General features: G+C 39.8%; 1 protein-coding gene across 6 annotated transcripts in view; it reads left to right on the forward strand.

The window, feature by feature from the left end:
• Positions 1-396: 396 nt before the first annotated feature.
• The window catches only part of SYNCRIP (synaptotagmin binding cytoplasmic RNA interacting protein), a 31,298-nt gene continuing 7,494 nt past the window's right edge, over positions 397-24,200 (forward strand). For 2 of the 6 annotated variants that reach the window (XM_053904668.1, XM_019442790.2), the window contains exons 1-10: positions 397-498; positions 2,814-2,973; positions 3,651-3,769; positions 3,886-3,993; positions 6,658-6,771; positions 6,872-7,048; positions 17,109-17,244; positions 18,212-18,417; positions 20,582-20,731; positions 21,049-21,170. In XM_053904668.1, the coding sequence (XP_053760643.1) occupies positions 2,826-2,973; positions 3,651-3,769; positions 3,886-3,993; positions 6,658-6,771; positions 6,872-7,048; positions 17,109-17,244; positions 18,212-18,417; positions 20,582-20,731; positions 21,049-21,170 (1,280 nt within the window). In that variant the 5' untranslated portion in view covers positions 397-498; positions 2,814-2,825. Of the gene's footprint in view, positions 499-1,333; positions 1,452-2,813; positions 2,974-3,650; positions 3,770-3,885; positions 3,994-6,657; positions 6,772-6,871; positions 7,049-17,108; positions 17,245-18,211; positions 18,418-20,581; positions 20,732-21,048; positions 21,171-24,200 lie in introns of those variants that run through there. The other 4 variants (XM_053904670.1, XM_019442794.2, XM_053904667.1 and 1 more) reach the window with 3 other exon arrangements.

Consider the following 24,200-nt stretch of genomic DNA (forward strand, 5'->3'; position numbering starts at 1 on the left):
TAAAAGGCCAGGGACTGAAACAGACTATTGCACAACTCTTCACCACCGGGCGGTTTCGCTTCCAAATCTGGCCTTCGTATCATCCCACGGCCGGAGTCGCTTCTGGGTCCGCTGGAACGAGCCCCGTTCCTCCTAAAAGCAGCCAGGGTTTCCTCGTCCGAGCCACGGGAACCCCTCCCTCCGCCCAAGGTTTTCGCGAAAGTGAAGCTGCGCGGGCGCGGGGCCCCGGGAGGTCCCATTGTCCGGCCAGGGAGAACCGCTCTCCCCGTAGCGACTCCCGTACTCGAGTCCCACCGGCTAGGTTAACCAGAGGTCTGCGGGTCTCGGCGCCACTCCCCTCCCCCCGCCGCCCCATTGTCTGCCTCGCCCCGCCCCGGGGGACACGTGCGCCTGCAGCTTCCCGAGCGAGAAGAGCGCCGGGCGGCGGCGGCGTGGACACCGCCGCGAACGGCTACGCGGCCGCGGCGCCGGGGGCGGGGGCCGGGCGCGCACGGATCGGTGGGTGTTCTCAGGCAGCTGCGGTAGCGTTCCGCGCCCCTAGCCCCGTGCCTCGCGGGCCCGGGACGGGGCGGGGGTTGGGACGGGCAGGAGCTCGGTGGGGGTGGCGTGCGCGTGGTGCTGCGGTGGGGGTGGGGTGGGGCGGGGTGGGGAGATGCCTGTCTCCTGACAAAGGAGAACGAGTGGGACACGCTGAGCCGGCCCGCCCCGCCTGGAGGAGAGCGGGAGGGGGAGTGTCGGGAAGGGAAGGGGCGGGTCTTTCATTCACTCTCGTCCCCTACGTCGCCGCCGGAGCGGAAGGGCGGGGTCTTGCGTCCCCCTCCCCCGGGAGGTGAGGAGCAAGGGAGGTGGCGGGGCGTGGGGGCGGAGCCCGCGGGCGCGCGTCCCGAGGCGTAGGCTACGTCGTCACGTCAGCGCGGGAGAGAGAAAGAGAGGAGCCGACTCGGCTGGGACTGGGGGACGGAGTCGAGAGAGCGAGCGAGGGAGGGTGTGAGCGAGCGTTCGAGCGAGGAGGGGAAAGGCGGTCACTCGTGCCTGAGGGGCCGCGGACGGGACTGGGAGTGGTGGGGCAAAGGAGCAGGGAGGGGAAGAAGAAAGACCGAGAGAAGGAGGCGGACGGAGGCTGCTGCTGCTGGTGGTGGTGGTGGTGGCGGTGGCGGTGGTGGTAGGGGGAGAAGGAGGAGCTGGAGGAGGGCAGGGGCAGAGGGAGTGAGAGAAGCGGACGCGCGAGGGAGGGGAGGGAAAGGGGGGGGGGGTCACGCGGGCGCGCGCGCGCGCACCGGGAGCGCGCTCGGAGGCGAGTGGAACTGGATCGGGTTTGCTGCCAGCGGCGTGAGCTTCGGCCGCCATTTTACAACAGCTCCACTCGCGCCGGACACAGGGAGCAGCGAGCACGCGTTTCCCGCAACCCGATCTCCTCGGACAGGATTCTTCCGCCGCAGCCCAACGGGGAGGTAACGACCGCCAGGACCCGGGTCTGGGAGGGGAGCACCGTGACATTGTGGAGTGAGCTGGGCGAGGGAGGTGTGGGGAGAACCCGGCTTTTCTGGAAAATGGATTCCAAGGGGGAGAGGAGCACGTTGACTGGGGCTGCTTGAGAGTAGGCCGCAGCCCGCGCCGCCACTTCCTTCTATTCTCCATGTGCTGCCGCCGTTCGGGCTTTGTCTGCGGCGCTCCAGGGAGGAGGCGGCCCCATGGCCCGCGCGGACCGCGAGCGGCGGCGGAGTTGGTGCTGTCGTGGCCGTCACCGCGGCGCGGGAGTGGGCGGAGAGGAGCTGGTCCCGTCCCGCAGCCGCGCGGCGAGCTTGGGTGGTGCTCGCGGTCCGGCGGGCGTTAGGCAGTTCGCGGAACGCCCTCACTCTGCCGGGTTACTGGCCTCTGTCTGGGGGTGGGACAGCTGGCTCCGGCGCCGCAGTCACTGCACGGACGGGAGAGGGGTGGGGGCTTGCACCATGCGCCGCGGCTCAGGTCTCGGCCGTGCGGGCGGGCGGCCGGGGGTCGCCGGCGCCCGGGGCGGAGAGAGCCATGTGTCACGGCGGAGACGGCGGCGCTGGGGGGGGCGGGGAGAGCCTGTGGCCTGGCGCCGCCGCGGCCTCGGTGTGGAGGGGCGAGGTTGTGCTGCTGCTGCTTTCTGGGGGCTCCGATCTTGGCTTCAGGTTGACGTTGGGAGTCGGTGATGGTCGTCTTGGCCTGGGACTCGGTGGGTTTCCGTTGGAGGAAGTTGTAGGACATTTGAAGGCGCAGAGCACGTGTTTCTAATGGGCTCCTGGTGGCCGCAGCGGTGAGGCTGCCGCTTTGGGTGCGGAGTTGGGGGCGGGCTTTGGGTGCGGGGGTGAAGGGTGGAGAAATTGGGTGGTAGGAAGGTAGCTTGTGTGAGCGCTTTGTTCTTCGCTGGCTGTTGTTACAGATCTATAAGCGGCAGGCGGGAAAAGCGCGCACTTTGGGGGTTTACCTTTGAGAGAGAAAAGCCCAGCTTTGCTTTCTCCACACACCTCATTCTCTGTACTGCCACAGCTGCATGTGGCACGCTGGCTTGTCCTCGTGCTGATTGGGCTCCATTTGTAATATGGTTTTTCCTAGGGAGTGTTAGCAGGTGAGTCAGGGGTGGTGCTAAGGAAAAACATAGTGAATCTGTCCTCCTCTGCCCCGCGCTCCAAATCTGGCTTGTCAGGCGATAGTGACTGTAAGGCTTCTTTAAAGGGAGGCGCAGGCTGGCTGGTGTAGAAATTGGTAGAGAAAGTAAAGATTGGGGCTCTTATATTTCCTCTACCCTTTTTGAAGATCCTAGTTTAATTTTGCTTATTGCGTTTGAACAGATCTCTGGAAACATGGCTACAGAACATGTTAATGGAAATGGTACTGAAGAGCCCATGGATACTACTTCTGCAGTTATCCATTCAGAAAATTTTCAGACATTGCTTGATGCTGGTTTACCACAGAAAGTTGCTGAAAAACTAGATGAAATTTACGTTGCAGGTAAGAACTAACACTTGCAAAATTATATTATGAAATTTTTCTATTGGATTTCTGGCTTTGAGCTAAAATAGCAACTTTTTGTGGTTTCCAATAAGTGTGGGAACTAGAGTTTTGCCTTGTTGTGATAGTTGTGAACTAGAGGTTAAGGTGTAGAGAGGGAGGGAAGAAGGAAGGGTTAGGAGGTAAAGGCTGGCTGGCCAGATGGATAAGTATATGATGGTAGCAACAGCTGCTAAATGTTGGGAGCAGGCCATGTGACTTTTTGGGGTATTTTTATAGTAGGATTCTTGTTAAATAACTGGTAACTATAGACTTGTCTGTCTTGGTGTGGCTGTTGCTTTTTTCCTAGTGGTATTTGAAATCGTGTAGAGGTTCAGTTGTCATGCTTGGTACTTTGTTGGTTGATTTTAGGATTTACATATTTACTGTAGAAATACTTAGCGTTTAGAACTATGTGACTTAGAAGAAGATGTAAAAGAAGTCGATTCATTGTAAGTGTGGTTGAGAGGTTTTATTTAGTTCAGAATGATTAAAGCATGTGTGTTTCTCATATAGGTAAGGGAAATGGAAGAATTCTTACTTGGCAAGCATGTACCTGTATTGGCAAATATGGTTTCTTAAAAAAAGTTTCTAAAAATATTAAAAGTTGACAACTAATTCAGTTTTCTCTTCTCCAGGGCTGGTTGCACATAGTGACTTAGATGAAAGAGCTATCGAGGCTTTAAAAGAATTCAATGAAGACGGCGCATTGGCAGTTCTTCAGCAGTTTAAAGACAGTGATCTCTCTCATGTTCAGGTAATGTTGATGTCAGTGTAACTAGAAAAAACATGAGTAGTTTTGATATGGTTTGTTTTATTGGATTAGATACAGATAAGACCATTGTTAAATGTGATTGGAAAATTTTTTTATAGAACAAAAGTGCCTTTTTATGTGGAGTCATGAAGACTTATAGGCAGAGAGAAAAACAAGGGACCAAAGTAGCAGATTCTAGCAAAGGACCAGATGAGGCAAAAATTAAGGTATGTCTTTAAAAACTTTTCTTTTTAATCCCTCCCCCCCGTCGTATTTAAGTTCTTTCAAGGACTTTTTTTTTTAGCTTTGGTGTAAATATTCTTTGGATGTGAAATGTGGGTGTGCATCTTTAAGATGTTGAGAGTTAATAACCTGAGATAATTTGTTAATCTTTTCTAATTACTGCCTTTTGAAAAGTTTCCTGCCTTTAGTTATTTCTGTTTTTAGAACAACTCACTTTTAAGTTTTTCTTGTTATTAAGTTATGCATTAAATCAGTGTTTCTTGGTATTCTAAAGCAAAGACCTAAATACCATCTACCATATTTCTAAACATTTTTTGAAAAGCTGGAAGTCCAGATTAGTGACAGTAGAACAAAAATGGGAGGGAATCCATTCATCCCATACTTGGTGAGGAGTGTACATTTAACAGTTGACTTATCTTAGAATTCACAGACTCCCAAGTTAAATGGATTTAGAATTTTTAACACTACCTTCTTTTCTATTACTATTGATTTTAAGGCTGATTTGTTCATTTCTAAAGGCAGCTTTTTATCAGTAAAATTGAAGAGTGTGGAAATGCAAGTGAAGAAACTGAGGTTGGGAGTGGAAGTTATTTTTTTAAGGTCATGTAGAGCAATAAATGGCCTCAAATGCAACTAGGTTGTGATCTTTGTTTTGGTTTTTAGTTGTGTTGAGGTTTCAGTTTATAGAAAATGTGATCATGCTAGTTTTAATCTGGTGCTCTTATTACAGTGTGCTGATGCTCTTTGAACCAAGAGTTATGGTTTAAGAAAGTTAATTATGAGTGTTAAGTGATGTTTTAATGGTATGGGAGGAGGGAAGCTTGGAATAAGGAGTTAACTGTTAATATCATTCATATATTGGAGGCTTTTATAGGTCAGGCTGTGAGTGAATTGTGTTTAAACCATAAATCCAGTTTTTTCCATAGAAATGGAGTGTAGATGTCTTTACTATACCAGTTGTGATTAAATTTACATTTTGGGAGTTAGGGTTATTAAATTTTTATTAAAAATGTAAAGTTTAGGGGCGCCTGGGTGGCGCAGTCGGTTAAGCGTCCGACTTCAGCCAGGTCACGATCTCGCGGTCCGTGACTTCAAGCCCCGAGTCAGGCTCTGGGCTGATGGCTCAGAGCCTGGAGCCTGTTTCCGAATCTGTGTCTCCCTCTCTCTCTGCCCCTCCCCCGTTCATGCTCTGTCTCTCTCTGTCCCCAAAATAAATAAAAAACGTTGAAAAAAAAAATCTTCCTGTAAAAAAAAAAATGTAAAGTTTATTTTGACTTTTCTGTCTGGGAGGGAGTGGCTTGAAGCTTTAGTGTCTCTTAAATTGCAGCAAGAAGACATAGTGACACTTTTATAGGATGTTTGAGGAATAAGTTTTTTTCTATTTTTTAGGGATTGATATAAAAAGTATTTAAGTCATATAAAGATGAAGGTGAAAAGTGCAGGGATTACATATGGGAAAAAGGGAAGATGAGACATTTAGTGGTTTAGTTTATGTTCTAGTAATAGATTTCAGTTTATTTTTGTTGCCCAATGTTGCATCCGTAAATAAACATTGGGGTATGATAGAAAAAGACTGCTTAAAAATAATGTAGCACTTTGTGGGCCTTTTTGTTAGAGTTTAGTAATAGAGGAGTTTTTTTATCATAGTATTTTTTCACAGATATTAATTGTTTTTTGGGTAGAAAGTGTTTGAAATCTGTCTAGTCATTTTCGTTTCTAGAGACTGAGGTGACCCCAGGTCATTTGACAGCATTTTGATAAAATTTGTCATTGTGCTTGGTGTTAGCTTGTTTTTGTTCTTTTCAGAATTTATTAGCCAATTACTAGATTTTATTATTTAGAAAGCAGGTTTTGTACTTTGGTTGAGATGGCAGAGGAGAATACTTCTTGGGTTTGTTTGTTTGTTTGTTTAGGCTAATTGTAGACAACTTTCTAGTACTTTTGCCTTACACCAAGGGATAGGAGAAACTACCACTGATTAGTAAATAGGAACTGTTTAAATTTTAACAGTTCACTTCTAGGGGAGATAAGACCTAGAAGTTATTTCACATTGTTGCAATTACATAAAGTTTTCAAAGTCATTTTGGCTCTCATTTGTTATGAATGAACCATGCCATCTGGGGAAGCATGGTGCTTGAATGTCAGATGAATTAAGTTGTTATATTTCCTGTAACTCCTAAGTTAGGGGGCATTCTTGGGGAGTGTAATTTTTACAAAGGTTGGTGCCCAGAATTGCTGGCAGTGTGTATTAGAAGTGTGGGATACAGGGAGTTTATTAAGGAGCTTTACCCAGTTCCTCCTTTGGGAGAGAATTAAACTCAAGCAAATTAGGTACAGTTAGGAGAAATTAGCAGAACAGGTACAGACCCTGGCTTGAAAGATGTTAATGAATCAATATTAGTTGTTTGTTTGCTAAACACTAGTTAATTGGAAACCAGAAATAATTTGAGTAGAGCCCTGAAATTTTCATTAAAAATTAGAGCTACTACAAGGGTACATTAAAGGAGAAATTCTATAATATACCAGAAAACTGTAGGGATTGTTGCCAAGGTAAATGAAATGCTTTGAACAAGATTGATTTTTAACTGTGAAATGCATGGGTGTGGTCTTGTGAATTAAATGTATTAATGACATTTGAACTTTTCAAGGCACTATTGGAAAGAACAGGCTACACACTTGATGTGACCACTGGACAGAGGAAGTATGGGGGACCGCCTCCAGATTCCGTTTATTCAGGTCAGCAGCCTTCTGTTGGCACTGAGGTAAAGAAACTAAAAACTTGTACCTTTTGTAGTAAATGCGCAGGTATCTGGTTTCCTAAAGAAACTCTCCATGGTTTTTTACTTCATGTTTAATTTACAGATATTTGTGGGGAAGATCCCAAGAGATCTGTTTGAGGATGAACTTGTTCCATTATTTGAGAAAGCTGGACCGATATGGGATCTTCGTCTAATGATGGATCCACTCACTGGTCTCAATAGAGGTTATGCGTTTGTCACTTTTTGTACAAAAGAAGCCGCTCAGGAGGCTGTTAAACTGGTAAGTTTTTTTCTTCCAGTCTTCACATTCACTGTCTTTAATTAAAGTCAAGTTTTTTCTTATTTTGCCTGAGAGTTAACCAAATGTTTTTTGAAGTGCTGATTAGGCACTTTTACATTCTTTGTTGTAGTCATTGTAGCAGTATTCTTTATATGTGTAGTTGACTGGACTGAGGATCTATATATAAGGCACAGTGTCAGAATTCTGAGTTACTCAAGTTCTTTGAAACATCTAGCTTAGTGATTTTTTTACTCTTTAATAGGAATGTTAAAAGATTTAAGAAAGTGACTGTAATAGGTAGGGCTTCCTTATTTTGTGGCTGTACCTGGGCCATTCCTTTTTCCATAAAATATATCACAAAGACATTGTGATGACAAACTTCTAGTTCATGAAATAAAAGATTTCATGCTGAGTGGCAATATTTGATTTAAAGTACCAGATGTAAGGTGTGAAGACCTAGTTACGTTGCCAACTTTAAAAAAAGAGCTTTAATCAAATTATGGCTTAGCTCTTCTTGAAACTAGTTTTATTAAATTTTGTGGCTCACATGGATTCTACATTTTATAATTGAAGAGGTCAAGGGTTAATTTCAACCCAAGAAATGTATCAAAAAGTAAACTGGGGAGGAACTTTTGTAAAATTGTCCGCTATGGCAGGTATTTGTTAAATTTGCTTTATTGGCTTACATATTTTGTAGGGGATACTAAACAATCTTAAAATTCTTGGACTGATTTTTCCCGAATTTTTCTTTTTCTCACCATCAGATGGTCTACATTTTAAGGCATACCTTAAGGGGAAAAGCCAACTATACTTTGTTTTGCTTTCCATGGTGATTGAATTTCTCATTTGGTGTGTGTAATTGACTATGATAAAAACTTAACATTAGAATAGTGCTGCTTGAAAGATTATAGGTGGTGTCTCTAAAAAAGAATTTGGGAGTTTAGGTACTTTTAAATCATGGGTGATTTTTCCCTCATTTAAAGAATGCTTCCTATTTCAGAGCAGCTATAGTTCTATAGGGAACCATTCACTTGTAACCTTTGGGCTGTCAAAATTTTAGTTTTGAGCAGTTCATGTAAAATTAAGGACTTTTTAGAGTTCTGGAAAGATAACTTTAGAAATCATCTGGTTTAATCTATAAACAAATAGAACATTTTTGCCAGGTAGCAATAGAGTAGCAGTAAATTTTAATACGGAAATGTGAATGAGAAGGCAGCAAACTATCTTACTGCGGCAAGCTAGTACAGAATTTACCATTAATTTCAGACCCATTTTATATATTAGGTATTACATAAAGCTTTTATTCTGTTTAACAAGGGTGGTTACTTAGTGTATAAGTGGTGATTTGTGTATTAACATTTTTAAAAGGAATCATTAAACCAACATTTGTAGGCCACTTAATTCTTGCTACCAAAATGCACTATTTATGGCAGGTCCTCACTGCAGTATTTGTAGACAATGTCCAAAATCCATAAAAAATACTTCATTAGAGGAAGATGATCTATAATCCTATTGTAACATGACGATTTTGAGTGCCAGTAAATAGTCATTATGAAATAATGTTTCAGTTTGGGCAGTTGCCTTGGCTTAACAAATAATACAGTCCAAAATTGCATTGCTGTGGGCTTAGGATGTAGTCTCATTAATATAGTTAAGTTTTCAGTTATAATTCAGAAAGTTCCATAGGTAGCTAGCCAGCCATTTTAATTTATCCAGGAACTAATAATAATTCTTGTTCTTTTTTACATTTTTTCTGGTTTTGTGATTGGAGTCCTTATCTGGGAACATGTTTATTTTTTCCTGTCTGATAAATTAGGAAGTTTTGCATTTTGTAATGGTTTTACCACTATATCCACTAGGGTGAAGTGGATATATCATCGTTGCTTTTTTAAAAATTTTTTATTTTATTTTTAAATTTTTTAATATTTTTGAGAGTGAGAGAGACAACAGTGTAAGCTGGGGAGGGGCAGAGAGGGAGGGAGACAGAATCTGAAGCAGGCTCCAGGCTCTGAGCTGTCCGCACAGACCCTGATGTGGGGCTCGAACTCTGGAACTGCGAGATCGTAACCTGAACCGAAGTTGGACACTTAACCGACTGAGCCACCCAAGTGCCCCACATCGTTGCTTTTTTTTTAAAGGGTGTTTTACTGTGGTAGGATTATGTTGATAACAGAATTGGGAGGTTTGCCGTAATGTAACAGTAAAAAGGGAGGACTAGACTTGAGGAAATGAAATATTCTAGAGAAATAAATCAAGTTAACTAGGACGTCTTTTGCTACTTAGTATTGTGCAAATGAGTACTCTTCTAAATGTGTTCTTTAAGGGAGCATATTTTGAAAACTGACCCTTCTTGTGTCATGTCATGAGAGTCTACTTGAATTACACCAATATCCAAGGTGAATTTTTATAGAAGATTAATAGAATGGTCATTCTAGTTGTAGATAATAAGTTTTAAAAAAATGTCTATTTGGGATTATTTATAGATCAGACAAGATGGAAGCAGGAAGCACCATTTCTTTTTGCTTTCCTGTCCTTTGAGTGTCTTGAGTACCTTTAGATCAAGATAGTCTGCTGGCTCAGTTGGTAGAGTATGTGACTCTTCGTCTCTGGGTCATGAGTTCAGGCCCCATGTTGGGTGTAGAATTTACTTTAAAAAAAAGATTATGTATTTGGCCTTATTTTTAGTATGATCCAGGAATAATCCCTCCCCTCCCTGTCCCCCAGATTAAAAACTATTGTGGATTCTGGGGTGCCTGGCTGGCTCAGTCGCTAGAGCATGTGACTCTTGATCACAGGGTCGTGAGTTTGAGCCCCACTTTGGGGGTAGAGTTTACTTTAAAAAATTTTTGTGGATTTTAAATTTGCATCGAATTACTTGTAAAAATAGGTTAATTGATAATAACAGCTGAAAAAGAGGCATTAAGTTAAGCACCTGTAGACTTTTTAAATGGTTTTCAGCTAACATTTGCTTCATATTTTGGGCAATAAATTTATTGCCAAATGATGAAAATCTTGCCAGGGAAGCAGGAGCTAAGTTCGTGAAAGGTGAATAATAGTTACCTGTTGGGTGCTTGTTAAGACACAGGAGCTGTGCTAGGGTGTTACATTATTACCTTTAAATACTACCTATTTTTTAAAGCAACTGGAATTAATCTTCATTCTGCAGAAGAGTAAATAGCCTGGGTGACTTATAGGAGGCCATATAGCTTTAGTTCGATACCAGGTTTGTTTAGCTTGAGTTCTTATCGTTGACCGGACCTAACAGTTTAAAGCCAGCAATATAAATTATGTCATCAGGTAGCCTAATTCTTTAATTATGTAGTTACTTAGGTAGTGTTAAAAAGGAGCACAGGAAATAAGTTCTGTTTCTGCTGCCAGAATATTTTTGGAATCTATATACATTGCTACCACATTAGTCTAAAGTACCATTCAAAGAGTGCTTCTAGCTAGTCACTGCTTTCCATTGCCCCTTTACAGTTTTACCATTCAACAGCATAGGTTAGATCACAACATTCCCATGCTGAAAACTCTAATAATGGCTTCCAAACAAGGCCCTATCTGATCAAGTTTCTGCTTACATTTCTTTTTCTTTATTACTCCTCTGTCCATACTTTGCCTCCCACATAAGCTGTGACCATTTCCATCTCAAGGCCACCTTCTGCTCTTCCGCTTTTGAACACTCCCCCAGCTACCATGGCTACTGCCTTCTTATAGATCAGGTCTTCCTAGAAGGCCTTTCCTGACTTTGAGCAGCTTACTACCCAGTTGCTCTGTGACTGTATCATGCACACAATAAAATAGAATGCTCAGATGTACTTAAAATTATTTCTTGGCTTTGTAAAGTATTTGCTTATCTCTCTCCTCCAGCATACAAGCTCTTTTTTCCTGTATTCCTGACATTTACAACAGTGCCACTATGTAATAATTCGGTAGGTGCTAGATAAATAACCTGACTGGCTGACTAGTGTCATCTAATCTATTATTTATGACCCAAGAACTTATATTTCCCATATTAGCTATAGTCCCATATTAGTATTTAAAGGTTTTGTGATTTCCGTTTGTAATTATGTATTCAGTGTCAACTTTGAATTAATGTACATTTATAGGGGGTAATGCTTTCCCCCTCATCCCCAGGGGCATATTTGGAAATACCCAAATGTGTAGTGTTTGTTGTCCCAAAGACCGGGAAGAAGGGCAGGCAAGTGTGTATATGTATTTCTGTGGTGTGCTGCTGGAATTGGAACTCAGGGCCACTGGCATTTTAGTGTCCATTGCAGTCCTAGATAATAGAAATAAATACCCTGCTGAAAATGCTAATAGTGCCTATATTACAAATACTGGAATAGTTGATCTCTATTTGCATATTAAAAGTTACGGTTTTAGGGCGCGTGGGTGGCTCAGTCGGTTAAGCGTCCCACTTTGGCTCAGATCATGATCTCACAGTTCATGAGTTCGAGCCCCGCGTCGGGCTCTGTGCTGACAACTTAGAGCCTGGAGCCTGCTTCAGATTCTGTGTCTCCTTCTGTCTCTGCCCCTCCCCCACTTGTGCTCTGTCTCTCAAAAATAAATGTAAAACAAAAAAACTAAAACAGTTATGGTTTTGATAGGCACTGATGGGTTTTATTCACTGAAGTGGTTGGTGTACACTGGTGTAGCATGTATAAAACCATTTTGATGAATGCAGTTGACAAGATAGGTCCACGACATACTTTGTAGCACTTTAGCAAATAGTGTGTTTAACATGAAGACTTTGGACCTACATGGTAGTTTGATTGAGTTCATGATTTTATAGGACACAGATGCATCGTTCAGAGGGTAACAGGGATGCAAATGCCTTTTTCAGATGCTAACAGGGATGAAGGCATAGATTGTGTTGGGGTTATTTTGGAAGGCTTTGTGATCAAGAAGTTTGAGCAGGACAGTGAAAGGAAATAGGTAATCTAGTTGAAGCAGTGTATTGTTGAAGGAAATGGGAGATGAAACTAGTATAGTATAAAGTCAGTGCCAGAAGGTAGTAGTCATGACTATGGGGCTAAGTTTCCATGGTGCCATTAAACTTTCAAGTGTTGATGTGGGTAGCATAGTATAAAAAACAGAATAATGAAGAATGTTTGGATGAAGAGAACAAAGACCAGGAAAGTGGCAGCTATACAGAAAGGAGAGAGGTTAGAGATTTTGAAAGGAGAAATAATAGGCGATGGTAAGCTATATGTTCCATTCTAATTTTTGTCAATGATTTATAAATCAGGGCATAGCTGGACTGCTGTCATGTCTGGTTACTTGAGTCTTCATGTAGTCAGTGATAAATGCCCTGGATGACAAAAATCAGAATCTTAAAAGATTGTGATAGCCTGAAACAGATAGTTAACACCAGCAAGATGGAATTGAGTCAGGACAAACGTCAAGTCCTATATACAACTGATTTCACAAGTAAGCTGTAGTGTAAGTAAGCAGTGTGGTGTGGTTGCCAAATAAGCTCAGGTAATCATGGACTGTTGTGTTACAGAAAAATGTTTAGAAGTGGAAGATTAGCAATAGTCTCCAATTTATTCTAGATTCCTCAGTCTCAGTCTGTGTCTACAGTATTATGTTATGGATATCACTATTTGGTGACACTCTTGGGAGGCACATTAGTTTGCCAGTATCAGAGAAGGGATGATTAGCCAGGTTTAGAGAACAGCTAAATGCTGAGCATTGTGTGGAGTATATGAAGTGCTGTCATCTGGGGAAGAAAATCTATAGTTATTGTAGAATTTTTAGGGAAGTAGATTTTGGCTTCAGTATTTTCTACTTAAGAAATGTTTAAGAATAAAGTAGGCTGAGGAGGTAGTGGCTTTGCTGCTGTGGGAAGAGTTAGGACTGAAAAACCACTTCTGAGTTAGATTCCAAATCTGAGATTGCTAAATTTGGGGGCATTTGGTGACTGGCTACGACGGCAGGAAAAAGTGACTTGAGATTTTAAGCCTAGATGGTGGGAATGTTCTGTACTGTACAACTCCAGTTTTGGTGTTCTGAAAGAGTGAAACTGTATTGATTAATGTTCAAAGTTCATCTTTGTTTTATTTGGTCACCTCACTATGATACTGAATCTGAAAGATTCTTTAAAAATGTTTATCTTATTTATATATTTTAAAGTTTATTTATTTTGAGAGAGAGAGCAAGCAGGGGAGAGGCAGAGAGAGGGAGACAGAGAATCCCAAGCAGGCTCCATGCTGTCAGCACACAGCCTGTTGGAGGGCCCAGACTTAGAAACAGTGAAATCCTGACCTGAGCCTAAACCCAAGAGTTGGGACGCTTAACTAACTAACTGAGCCACTCCAGCGACCTTAATGTTTATTTTTGAGAGAGACGGAGCACGTGCCGGAGCTGGGGAGGGGCAGAGAGGGAGACAGAGGATCTGACTGACATCAGATCTTGGCTGATCTTGGCTGACAGCCCGATTTGGGGCTCGAACTCACGAACTGTGAGATCATGACCTGAGCCCAATTCGGACACTTAACCAACTGAGCCACCCAAGTGTCCCTGAAAGCTAGATTTTTTAAATATCTTAACATCACCGCCCAACTTCCTTGTTGGAAGGCATCACGTTTTTTTTGTTGTTGTTAATTTTGATACTGTGATAGTGTCCTGATGTATTACCTGTTGAGAGTTACGATTTATCAGCATTACATTAGAATCTGTGTTAAGGTTCAGAACAGTTTCATCATGCCCTTCTGCCACTCATCTCACTGTTACCCACCTGCTGGGGTGCAACGTTTGTGAATTTATGGTGATAGATTGGTCTTAAAATTATTAAAGAGTGAGAACCGTTAAATAATTCAGATGCACATAAAAATGCATGTTTAATACGGCACTGCTTCAAGAAATGCTTATTTCTGGGTACTATGTACTTTTTTCCCCCCTCTCTTAAGTAGTCTCTACACCAGATGTGGGCGTAAGCCCCCGACCCTGAGATCAAGAGTTGGATGCTGTGCCTTACTGAGCCAGCCATGCGCCCCTCTGGGTACTTTTGCTTTTTTGGACAATATGCCCAGAGGGTCTCCTTTGCCCCTTTAATGATTTATTTTAATTGAAGAGCCGGTTTACTCTCTGTGTGTTAGCTCTAATTGTTTTTTGTTTATTTTTTTTTTTAATTAAAAAAAATGTGGATGAAGCATTATAGTTTAGTTTAGAAGTCCCAATAACTCTTCATGTCACTTATACTGTTTAGAGACCACAGTCATCCTAAATTACCTTCTACCTATCCAGGATTGGTAAACCTTATTAGCAGGGCAAGTGATGATGAATTAGAAGTGAAGAAGCTTTTCTTCTGTAAATAATAACAAACAGTCATTACTACTTTGAAGCAGAATTGTTAAATGTTGATGGATGTGTTATAACTAAGAATTTTTTTTTATTTTATTTATTTATTTTTATTTTTGAGAGAGGGAGACAATGCGTGCAAGCAGGGGAGGGGCAGAGGAAGAGAGAATCTTAAGCAAGCTACACACACCCAAGTGCAGATCTCATAACTGTAAGATCATGACCTGAGCTGAAATCGAGTCAGATGTGTAACCAACTGAGCCACCCAGGTGCCCCACAACTTTTTCTAAGTTTTTTAAAACTTAGATTTAGATGTTTCCTTATAGTAAACAGGTCTAGCTCTTAGAACTTTTGGAAAATGAAAAACACAGAAGGAAAACTATGCCAAGTTCTGTCATCTTCAAAATAACTCTTATTTTCACCTTTGAATATTATGTATTTTTTTCTATTTTTTTGATATCTTAGTTTTTGTCAACTCCTGGGGTTACAGATTAGATCAAATTGAAAGCCATTGATTTGTCATTAAGGTTGTGTTCTGATGCTAGATTATAAAAATCTAGGGAATGCACGTGTCTTAAAAGTAATTTGTGTTTCTTAGATTAATTTATTTGTTATAAGGTATTGTAGTCTACTTGTTCATAATCCCATACAATGATGGATTCAGCCATAGCACTACTGTTTGCAGGTAATCTATATATTTCTAGTTTTAAGAGGTTTTTGGTCTTAATATAAATGCCATGGGGGAAAAAGTTGTGGCAGGCTTTTTCAGCCTCAGTACTGTTGATATTTTAGATCTGATAATTCTGTTTTACTGGGCTATCCTCTGAATTGTAGGATATTTAGTATCATCTCTGGCCTTCGTACCCACTAAATAACCAGCAGTAAGCCCACATCCCTAGTTGACAACCAAAAATGTCTCTAGACATTGTCAAATGTCCCCTGGGGAGCAAAATCACTCCTTTTAGAACTGTTGGTTTGTGTTAAGTGTAGAAGGGTTTTTTGTTGACCTGTTTTTTAGGATGTAGGTATTGCAGAGTGAGCTCACATCTGGAGTTTGGATGATGGAAGTTTCAGAGAAAGCATTTTATTCGGAGGCTTAGCAGTCTAAAAGCTGTTTGAGAACTCAGGTGTAAGTAGCTAAGATTTTAGTGTTGTGGAGAGAAGGGGGACATACTAGGAATTTTAGGATAAACTTATGTGATGTCCAAGTATTTGAACTTTATCTAGTGGTGATGGGGAGTCATTGAATTTGTTTTCAATAGGCAAAAACTGTCATCTCTTTTTTTGTTTGTTTTGTAAGTAGGCTCCATGCCCAGTTGTGGGGCTCGAACTTATGACTGTGAGATCATGAGTTGCATGCTCCACTGACAGAGCCAGCTGTGCACCCTTGTCCTCGTTCCTTTTTTTTTTTTTTTAAGTCTCTGGCATAAGTGTAGAGAATATAAATAATCCTGGGATCATGATGACCAGAGACTTTGATAGCACGAATTGAATCAGTGAGGTAGGAAGTACAAAGCCGTTCTGAACTGGAGGAAGGACATTTGAATTTCATGTTAGATTTTGAGTATCTGGAGATGGAGAAAGGGACAGGGAGGAATTGATTTTCTGACTTACTGTATGCTTTCTTGTCTTGTACCTGATGTACCTTTAATGCAAGAATGGAAGAGGAGAGGTGCCTGGCTGGCTCAGTCAATGGAGCATGCAACTAGATCTCAGGGTTGTGAGTTCAAGCCCCACATGGGGTATAAAGCTTACTTTCAAAATGGGAGAGGAATGGTTTCACTTTGGCCATAAGGCTGGCCTATAAATTGTATAGAAATTTATGTTGATTCTTTAGTGTTTATAGCTCCACTTGCACTTACTCAAAACAGATTTTGAGGCCAGGTGTGGGGGATTAATCAAATTGTAACTGCTGCTACCATTATTGCTAACATGAAATTTTGAGGTAGTTTTAACTCTGTAATATAAATAATTCACTTTCCCTGATAACTTGAATATTTTTGAACTTCGGTTTGTAAATCAATACTGATTAGTAGATTTGTGACTTTGACAGATTGGGTTTTGCCTGTATAATAAATATCTCATCCTTCTATGGGGTGTGGGTTACATGAAGACTTGACTTTTTACTGTAGTTTTATAGTTGCTTCTATATGTGCACCCTAATCAGTCCACTTATTTTTTTTCAGCCTTATTGTAGGTTTGTTGAAAATGAAATGGGGAAAAAAGTAGGGTTGGATTCAGGAAAAGAAAGTTCTCTCCTTTTAGACTTATATTTGAAGCTGAAAATCACTTATTGCAACTTCTTACAAGAGTGAAAGGGAGATGGAAAAAAATAGATTTGATGCTGGTTAACAGAAAGGCAGAAAGCTTGCTAGTATTTGAATCCCATTTCTCTTGCATGAGGATAACTGGTTGCCAGGATGAATTTAAGTAGAAATTAAGGTATTGTGGAATTAGCAGTTTTGAATTTAAGCTGCTCAGACCTGATTCCTAATTTACCAAGTTTCCTAAGTTTCAAGGATTTAACAAATTTTTGCGTTATTCATAAACTTTTTAAGTGTTTTGTCAGTGTAATCTTCATATCTGTCGCAGATTACAATTTCCTCTTACGTATGCTAACTATATTTTTAAAGGATAAAAATACTTGATAAACATAGCATTGAAATTTGCCTAAAAAGTTGCATCTATGTTTATAATCATTTATAATAAAATATTTTGTAAGTATTTTAAAAATATGGTACACTTCTTCCCCTTTCAGTATAATAATCATGAAATTCGTTCTGGAAAACACATTGGTGTCTGCATCTCAGTGGCCAACAATAGGCTTTTTGTGGGCTCTATTCCTAAGAGTAAAACCAAGGAACAGATTCTTGAAGAATTTAGCAAAGTAACAGGTAAGTTGGATTTATGTGGAAGGAGATGCACTTCTAATACTGAAGGTAATTGCGTACTTCTGCATGTCAAACACTGTTACAAACGCTACATTTATTGACTGGCATTCTTACTCCCAACTGTGGGAGATAGGTAGCTCCATTCTGTAAGTATTTTGTAAGTAAGATAAGGAAAACAGGTACTGAGGGTTTTAGGAAATAACTTGCTGAATGCTGTGTAGTTCATAAGGAATGCAGTTGAGATTTGAACTATCTGCAGAATCTGTGCATCTCGTTTTGGAATCTGTGTGTTTTATGCATTTTTAGGTGCTAGCTTGACATTCTTAGTGGGATTGTTTCCGTAATGATTAGATTTTCTAAATTATTGGAATGGTAGGTATTTTTATAAGCAAGAGATTATTAATAATCAATGTCAGTATGGTGTAATTTCTTTGAAATCTAAAGCATTTTTTAGAATAGTGACCAAACCAAGCTGCTTTTATTATTTTATTGTTTTGTCTGCCTAGAATATTTAGCAGATTATCAGACTGTTACCAGTCTCCAGGAACATTCAAAATCTTACGTGATACTAATATCTCATTTGAAATAGTTACTGATATCTGAGGCCAGGAAAGTGCCATCAAAAGGAATTTTAATGTTTATTTACATAATGAGAAAAGTGTCTAACCATATCTGACTTACACTGCCATTTTTATAATTGTTATGTAAAAATTTTATGCCCCTTGTCATTTATTGGAAGAATAGTCCTTGGGTCTAATTAAAAAGAATACATTTTTTTCATGGGGATTTTTGTGTTGAGAACACTTGGAAGGTGTGTGTATTAGGTCAGTTATCTGGACCAATGTTTTTGAGAGTCCTCTTCAAAGAAAAGAGATTATTTTTCATTTTTATATTCAAGTAGTAGAAAAATCCTTTGATCTTCTTTTTTCTTATTTTACCTAATTTTTCTGGAATGGTTGCTTATTTTCAGAGGGTCTCACAGACGTCATTTTATACCACCAACCAGATGACAAGAAAAAAAACAGAGGCTTTTGCTTCCTTGAATATGAAGATCACAAAACAGCTGCCCAGGCAAGGCGTAGGTTAATGAGTGGTAAAGTCAAGGTCTGGGGAAATGTTGGAACTGTTGAATGGGCTGATCCTATAGAAGATCCTGATCCTGAAGTGATGGCAAAGGTAATGACAGTCAGTTTTTTTTTGATGGGTTGGTGGCAAAAGGGATTCGGGAGGCTTTAGAGAAGTAAGAAACTTACAAAATGAATTGTATACTTTTCACAAAACCATGTTTTTGAAAGTGAGAGAAGTGTTCTTTATTATAAAGGCCACACATCAGAAATGAAACCAAGTGCATAGAGAGTAAATATAAAAATTTATTTGTGGACACTCAATCATAATTGTGTAGCTGTCACTCTCATGATGATGAGTAGTTAGCCTACATGCTGTGGAAGTAATTCACCATCAGTTTTGTGTGTATTCTAAGAGCAATTTTTTTTGCATTTTTGAGAATGGCGCCATTAGCTTTCATGGTTTTTGTGTTAAAAGTCCTACTCCTAAAAATAGTGAACTGTATTGGCCTCAGCAGAGCTGCTGCAGTTACAAGGTTTAGCTATTATTAGGTATCCTGCTTCAGCAGTCAGTTGAGACATCCTATGAGAACAAACATCTCTTGAGTCAACACTTTACTCACTAGTGCAGTTCTAGTTAAGTTATTCTACTCTTTGTCATTTAAGAAACCCTCTTAATGGTGATAGGATAGCAGATACAGCTCATTCACTTAAATCAAGAAAGTAGTGTGAATGCCAGAACTGTGAATATTACTAAAGGATAAGTAGTCTTGAGGACAGAAAATACTTCATATTATTTTTTCCATTGGCCTATTAAGTTCTTATTGGATTATTAAATTCAGGTGTTATTTCAGGTATTTTAGGAGGAAATGATGTTTCCTAACAAAGGGTCAACTTTTATAACTGTACTTTGAGGCGATTTCTGGATTAAAAGAATTTGTCAGTATTTTGAATGCTCCCTCCCTTCTTTATCCACCTTTCAGAAGCAGATTCTAATTAGTTTTGACCACCTGTGTTAAGTGTTCAACAACTATCTCAAGGCATGGAATTCACATTAGTAGGAAATGACCACCTCCATCTTTGATTACATTGATTACAAAGTAATTACTAATTTAATAAAAACTGTTAAGCATTGTTTGCTTTATTTTGAAAAACTTACAGAGTTCTTATGTACTCTCAAGTCCATAGTTCATGTTAGGATTTATTCTATTGTACATTCTATGGGTTTGACAGATGTATGATATGCATTCATTATAGCATCATACAGAATAGTTTTACTACCCTAGGAATCCTCCCTGATTCCCCCATCCCTACCATCCCCACCATCCCCTCTAACCCCTGACAGCTATTGATTTTTTATTGTCTCCATAGTTTTGCCTTTTCCCAAATGTCCTATGGTTGGAATCATACAATATGTAGCTCTTTAAGATCATCTTCTTGTACTTGGTTACATGCATTTAAGATTCCTCCATGTCTTTTCATGGCTTGATTGATGGCTCATTTCTTTTTAACACCGAATAATAATCCATTGTCTGGAGGTACTGCAATTTATCCATTCACCTACTGAAGAACATTTTGGTTCCAAATTTTGACAGTTATGAGTAAAGCTGCTGTAAACAACCATATGCAGGTTTTTATGTGGACATGTTTTCAACTGATTTGGGTAAATACCAAAAAGTGCAATCATCAGATTGTATGGTAAAGTATGTTTAGTTTTATAAAAAAAACTGAACTGTTCTCCACAGTGGCTGTACCATTTTGCATTTCCACTAGCAGTGTTTCTGTTCCATATCCTTACCAGCATTGGGTGGTGTTAGTGTTGGGTTTTGGCCATTCTAATAGGTATGTGGTGGTATTTCATTGTTTTTGTTTTTATTTATGTTTTTAAAGAGATTTTTAAAAACTACTCTCTACACCCAGTGTGGGGCTTTGAACTTAAAACCCCGAGATCAAGAGTTGCGTGTTCCACCGACTGAACCAGCCAGGTGCCCCTCATTGTTGCTTTTAAATGCAGTTCTCTAAGGACGTCAGGTTGAGCATCTCTTCGTATGCTTGTATCTTTGATGAGGTGTCTGTTCAGGTTTTTCACTCATCAGATCCAGCAGTCATTCCTCGGTATTTACTCAAATGAGTTGAAAACTTAGTCATAGAATGTTTCTGATGTTTGTCTAATGGGTAATGACTAAAACTATGTATGGTGGGTGGGGTGGTGGCATCCTGGAAATTGAACCCTTTGGAAATACACAGAGAGTTTCTGTTTTTTTCTTAATTTTCAGGTAAAAGTTCTGTTTGTACGTAACCTTGCCAATACTGTAACAGAAGAGATTTTAGAAAAAGCATTTAGTCAGTTTGGGAAACTGGAACGAGTGAAGAAACTAAAAGATTATGCCTTCATTCATTTTGATGAGCGAGATGGTGCTGTCAAGGTAAAAGAACTGTTGTAGGCATCTAAATTAAACTAATGATTTTTAGTCATTCTAGTATCAAGAGTATTCTAAAAAGTTGAAGGACACTCAGAGGTCATGTAATCTACTCCAGTTAACCTTTATTGGCCTTAGCAAATTGTATAACTCACTAAACTAAGTCAAAAAGTTAATAAGTTGAAGAGCTGGATCTTTAGATAAAAATCTAACAGTCCTATTGGATCTCATCCTTCCAACATTAATGAACTGATTTTTTGACTTAAAATGAATTAAAATTGTTGTTAAAGTCCTCTCTGTTGATCAGTACCTCATTTTTTAAGGCTATGGAAGAAATGAATGGCAAAGATTTGGAGGGAGAAAATATTGAAATTGTTTTTGCTAAGCCACCAGATCAGAAAAGGAAAGAAAGAAAAGCTCAGAGGCAAGCAGCAAAGAATCAAATGTAAGTGAAAATTGTCTAAATTTAAAATGTTGGTAGATTAATGAAAAACAAGTATTGCTCAAACCTGTTAAATAATTGCATAACATGCCTTTATTTCTTAAAGAATACTTGAAAGCTTTGAGCCACTGAGAAATGCCCAGAATTTCAAGAAATGTGTATTGAGCTGTTGCTATTGGTCATACTTGTGAAAATAATCATAATTCTAAATAACTAGAATTCTGTGTAATAAATGCAAATCAGTCTAGGATATTTCCTGCTATGTTTTACAGAATGTGCTCCTGAATTATGCGTTTTAAATATTAGCTGTCCACAAGCGTTCATATATTTGGTTAAAGGATGGAGAGTTTTTTCTCTCAGAAGTAGAAAATATTAAATCTCCCAATTATGATAAACTCTGCTTCCTCTATATCTGAAAGAGGCTTTTTTACCAATACATAGTGCCTGTTGCCACCTCAGAGATTTCATATATGGGTTTTGAAAAATGAAATAAGAGTATAGTTAATCAAGTAACATAGTATTGAGGAAAAAAAACAACTAAGTGTAATGTATTGCATAAATTGGATCTTTCTAGAGTATCTGTTAAAGGATATCTGCTCATTAACAGTGAATGAAACTTTTAGCTGGGTAAGAATGAAGTTTACAATTTAAAAACTTGAAGTTGGTAATTAATTTCTGAGGAGGAAGATGGATAATTGCTATTTGATGCAAGAACAAGAATCACTGAACTTAACTGTATCTCAGGCCAGTTTTCTGCCCAGTGCTCTATGTGGGATGCAAAAGAAGGGTCAGGGTGCTTCTATTTATTTCTCTTATTTCATAATCAGGGATGTAATCAAATTATTGCATTTGACAGTTGTGGTTAGGCAAGTTGGCTAGTTCTGAGCCTCAGTTTCTTCTATTTTAAAAGGGGATCAGACTGAATTATGTAAGATGTCTCGTACTGTGATTATCCAAGTGATCTATACTTGTTCTAGGACTAAAGAGATGTGCTTTATAGACTTAATGGTAGTATAAGGAAAAAGATTATAGAAAGTTAGGTTTTGAGGGGGAAGTAAATGCTCTATATCTCAAACCCCTTGAGTATACTCTGCAGTGAAAATAACTTTTCCCTGTTACAGAAGACAGTTAACTGATGGTTTTATTCAGTGGCAGAAAGTAAGTGTAGGAGATTATGTTAGAAAAGTGAGTAAAACAGTTATAAGTTTGTAGGTGGAGGGTGATAGTAAATAGAAAGTGGGGAATGTCACTGTATCTGTTAATATTTGAGGAGAACAGGCCAAAAGGGATGACTGCATGTGATGCTTGCACTTTTAACTTGCTGCAGTCATTCACTGATTTTTTTTTTTTAATTTAACAAACTACAGCACACATTCCTACTTACTCCTCAGTGCGTCCCTGTGAGTTGAGTACTCTATTCCCCAGTTTGAGATGAGGAAACTGAGGCACAGAGGTCAACTTGCCCAAGGTCAGTCTCACAGCTAGTAAGTAGTGGAGTTGAATTTGAACCAAGGCAGTCTGGCCCTGTGGTTTTTCACTCTTATCCATTATACCAGGGTTTCTCAATCTCTCTGTGATTATTGACCTTTTGTACTGTGTGATTCTTGGTTATGGGGGGGCTGTCCTGTGCATTTTAGAATGGTTAGCAAACATCCCTGGCCTCCTCCCACTACATTTCAGTAGAATCCTCCCCCACCCAAGTTACAGCTAAAAATGTCTATAGACATTATCAAATGTCCCCTGAGGGGCAAAAATCTCAGTTGAGAATCACTGCATGACTGCATGCTGTTGTCATTGTGTTATTTAGTGACAAAAAAGGTGATTTGTCAGTTAAGACAATTAGCACGGCACAACAAAATGATCTGAGAACCTAGTTAATGAGAGTAGCATTTTTTATGTATCACTGAAACAGGGAAAAGCTGGGCCTGTATGAATTGAGTATAAAATAACATGCTAAATAAACACAAGAGTAAATTATTCTCATAAAGAAGCTTATTTTTATGCATTTCATGGTATTTTGGGGTTCAAATAAAATGAAGAATGCTTTCCCAGGGTATAAGGAATTATATCAATTGTACTGTACTATTATGGAATGTAAATTGGAATATTAAGGATATTTCCTTTCAGATAGTATCTAAGCATATGCTGATTTTTTTTTTTTTTTTTTTTTTTAACAATTTTTAATTTTTAAGTAATCTCTACACCCAGCATGGAGCTCAGACTCACATACCCGGCATCAAGAGTTGCATGCTCCACAGACTGAGCCATCCAGGCGCCCCCATATACTGGTTTTTATGTTTTCTCTCTATTATTTTTGAAAGTAAGATTTAATAGGTTTGGTTTTTTAGCTTTTGTTTTTCCCATCATACCTATGCATATTGTTTGGGGTTGATAGTAAGCAAGAGTAACTTGGGTCTAGCAATGAAAGTTTTTTTTCCCCCCATGTTTGTTTATTTTGAGAGATAGTGCACAGACAAGCAAGGGTGAGGCAGAGAGAGAGGGAGAGAGAGAATCCCAAGCAGGGTCCATGCTGACACAGGGCTCCCATCTCCCCACTGGTGAGATCATGACCTAAGCTAAAATCAAGAGTCGGATGCTCAACCAACTGAGCCACCCAGACGTTTTGTTTTGTTTTTGAAAGGGCAATAGAGCCCATTTTAAGTGGGAGTTTTATTCTAATATGGAAGATACTTGGTAGTCCTAAAATTGAACATTTCTTGTGTTTATGTTTACTGTGAAAATAACACTGAGAAAACAATGTAGAGTTTTGGGGAAAGTGTTCCCGCCAGTTGTTGTTGTACATATTGTGTTGTATGATGCTCTGCCACTTTTTTTTCTGTATTACTATAGTTGTGGTGTGTTTTTTTGGGGGGAAAGTAGCATGTTTTGCTTTTAAGACTGACTCTACTTACTGATTTATTACTGGAGTAGGAAAAATTTTAAAGTCCTTGCCAAAGTTTTACTATAGTAAACTTTGCTTACTTTACACATTTTACCATTTGCTTGTCCTAGTTTTTATTTCTATTTTATATA

Source organism: Panthera pardus, unplaced genomic scaffold (assembly GCF_024362965.1).
Source record: "Panthera pardus isolate Hobbes unplaced genomic scaffold, ASM2436296v1 HiC_scaffold_17, whole genome shotgun sequence".
NCBI lineage: Eukaryota > Metazoa > Chordata > Mammalia > Carnivora > Felidae > Panthera > Panthera pardus.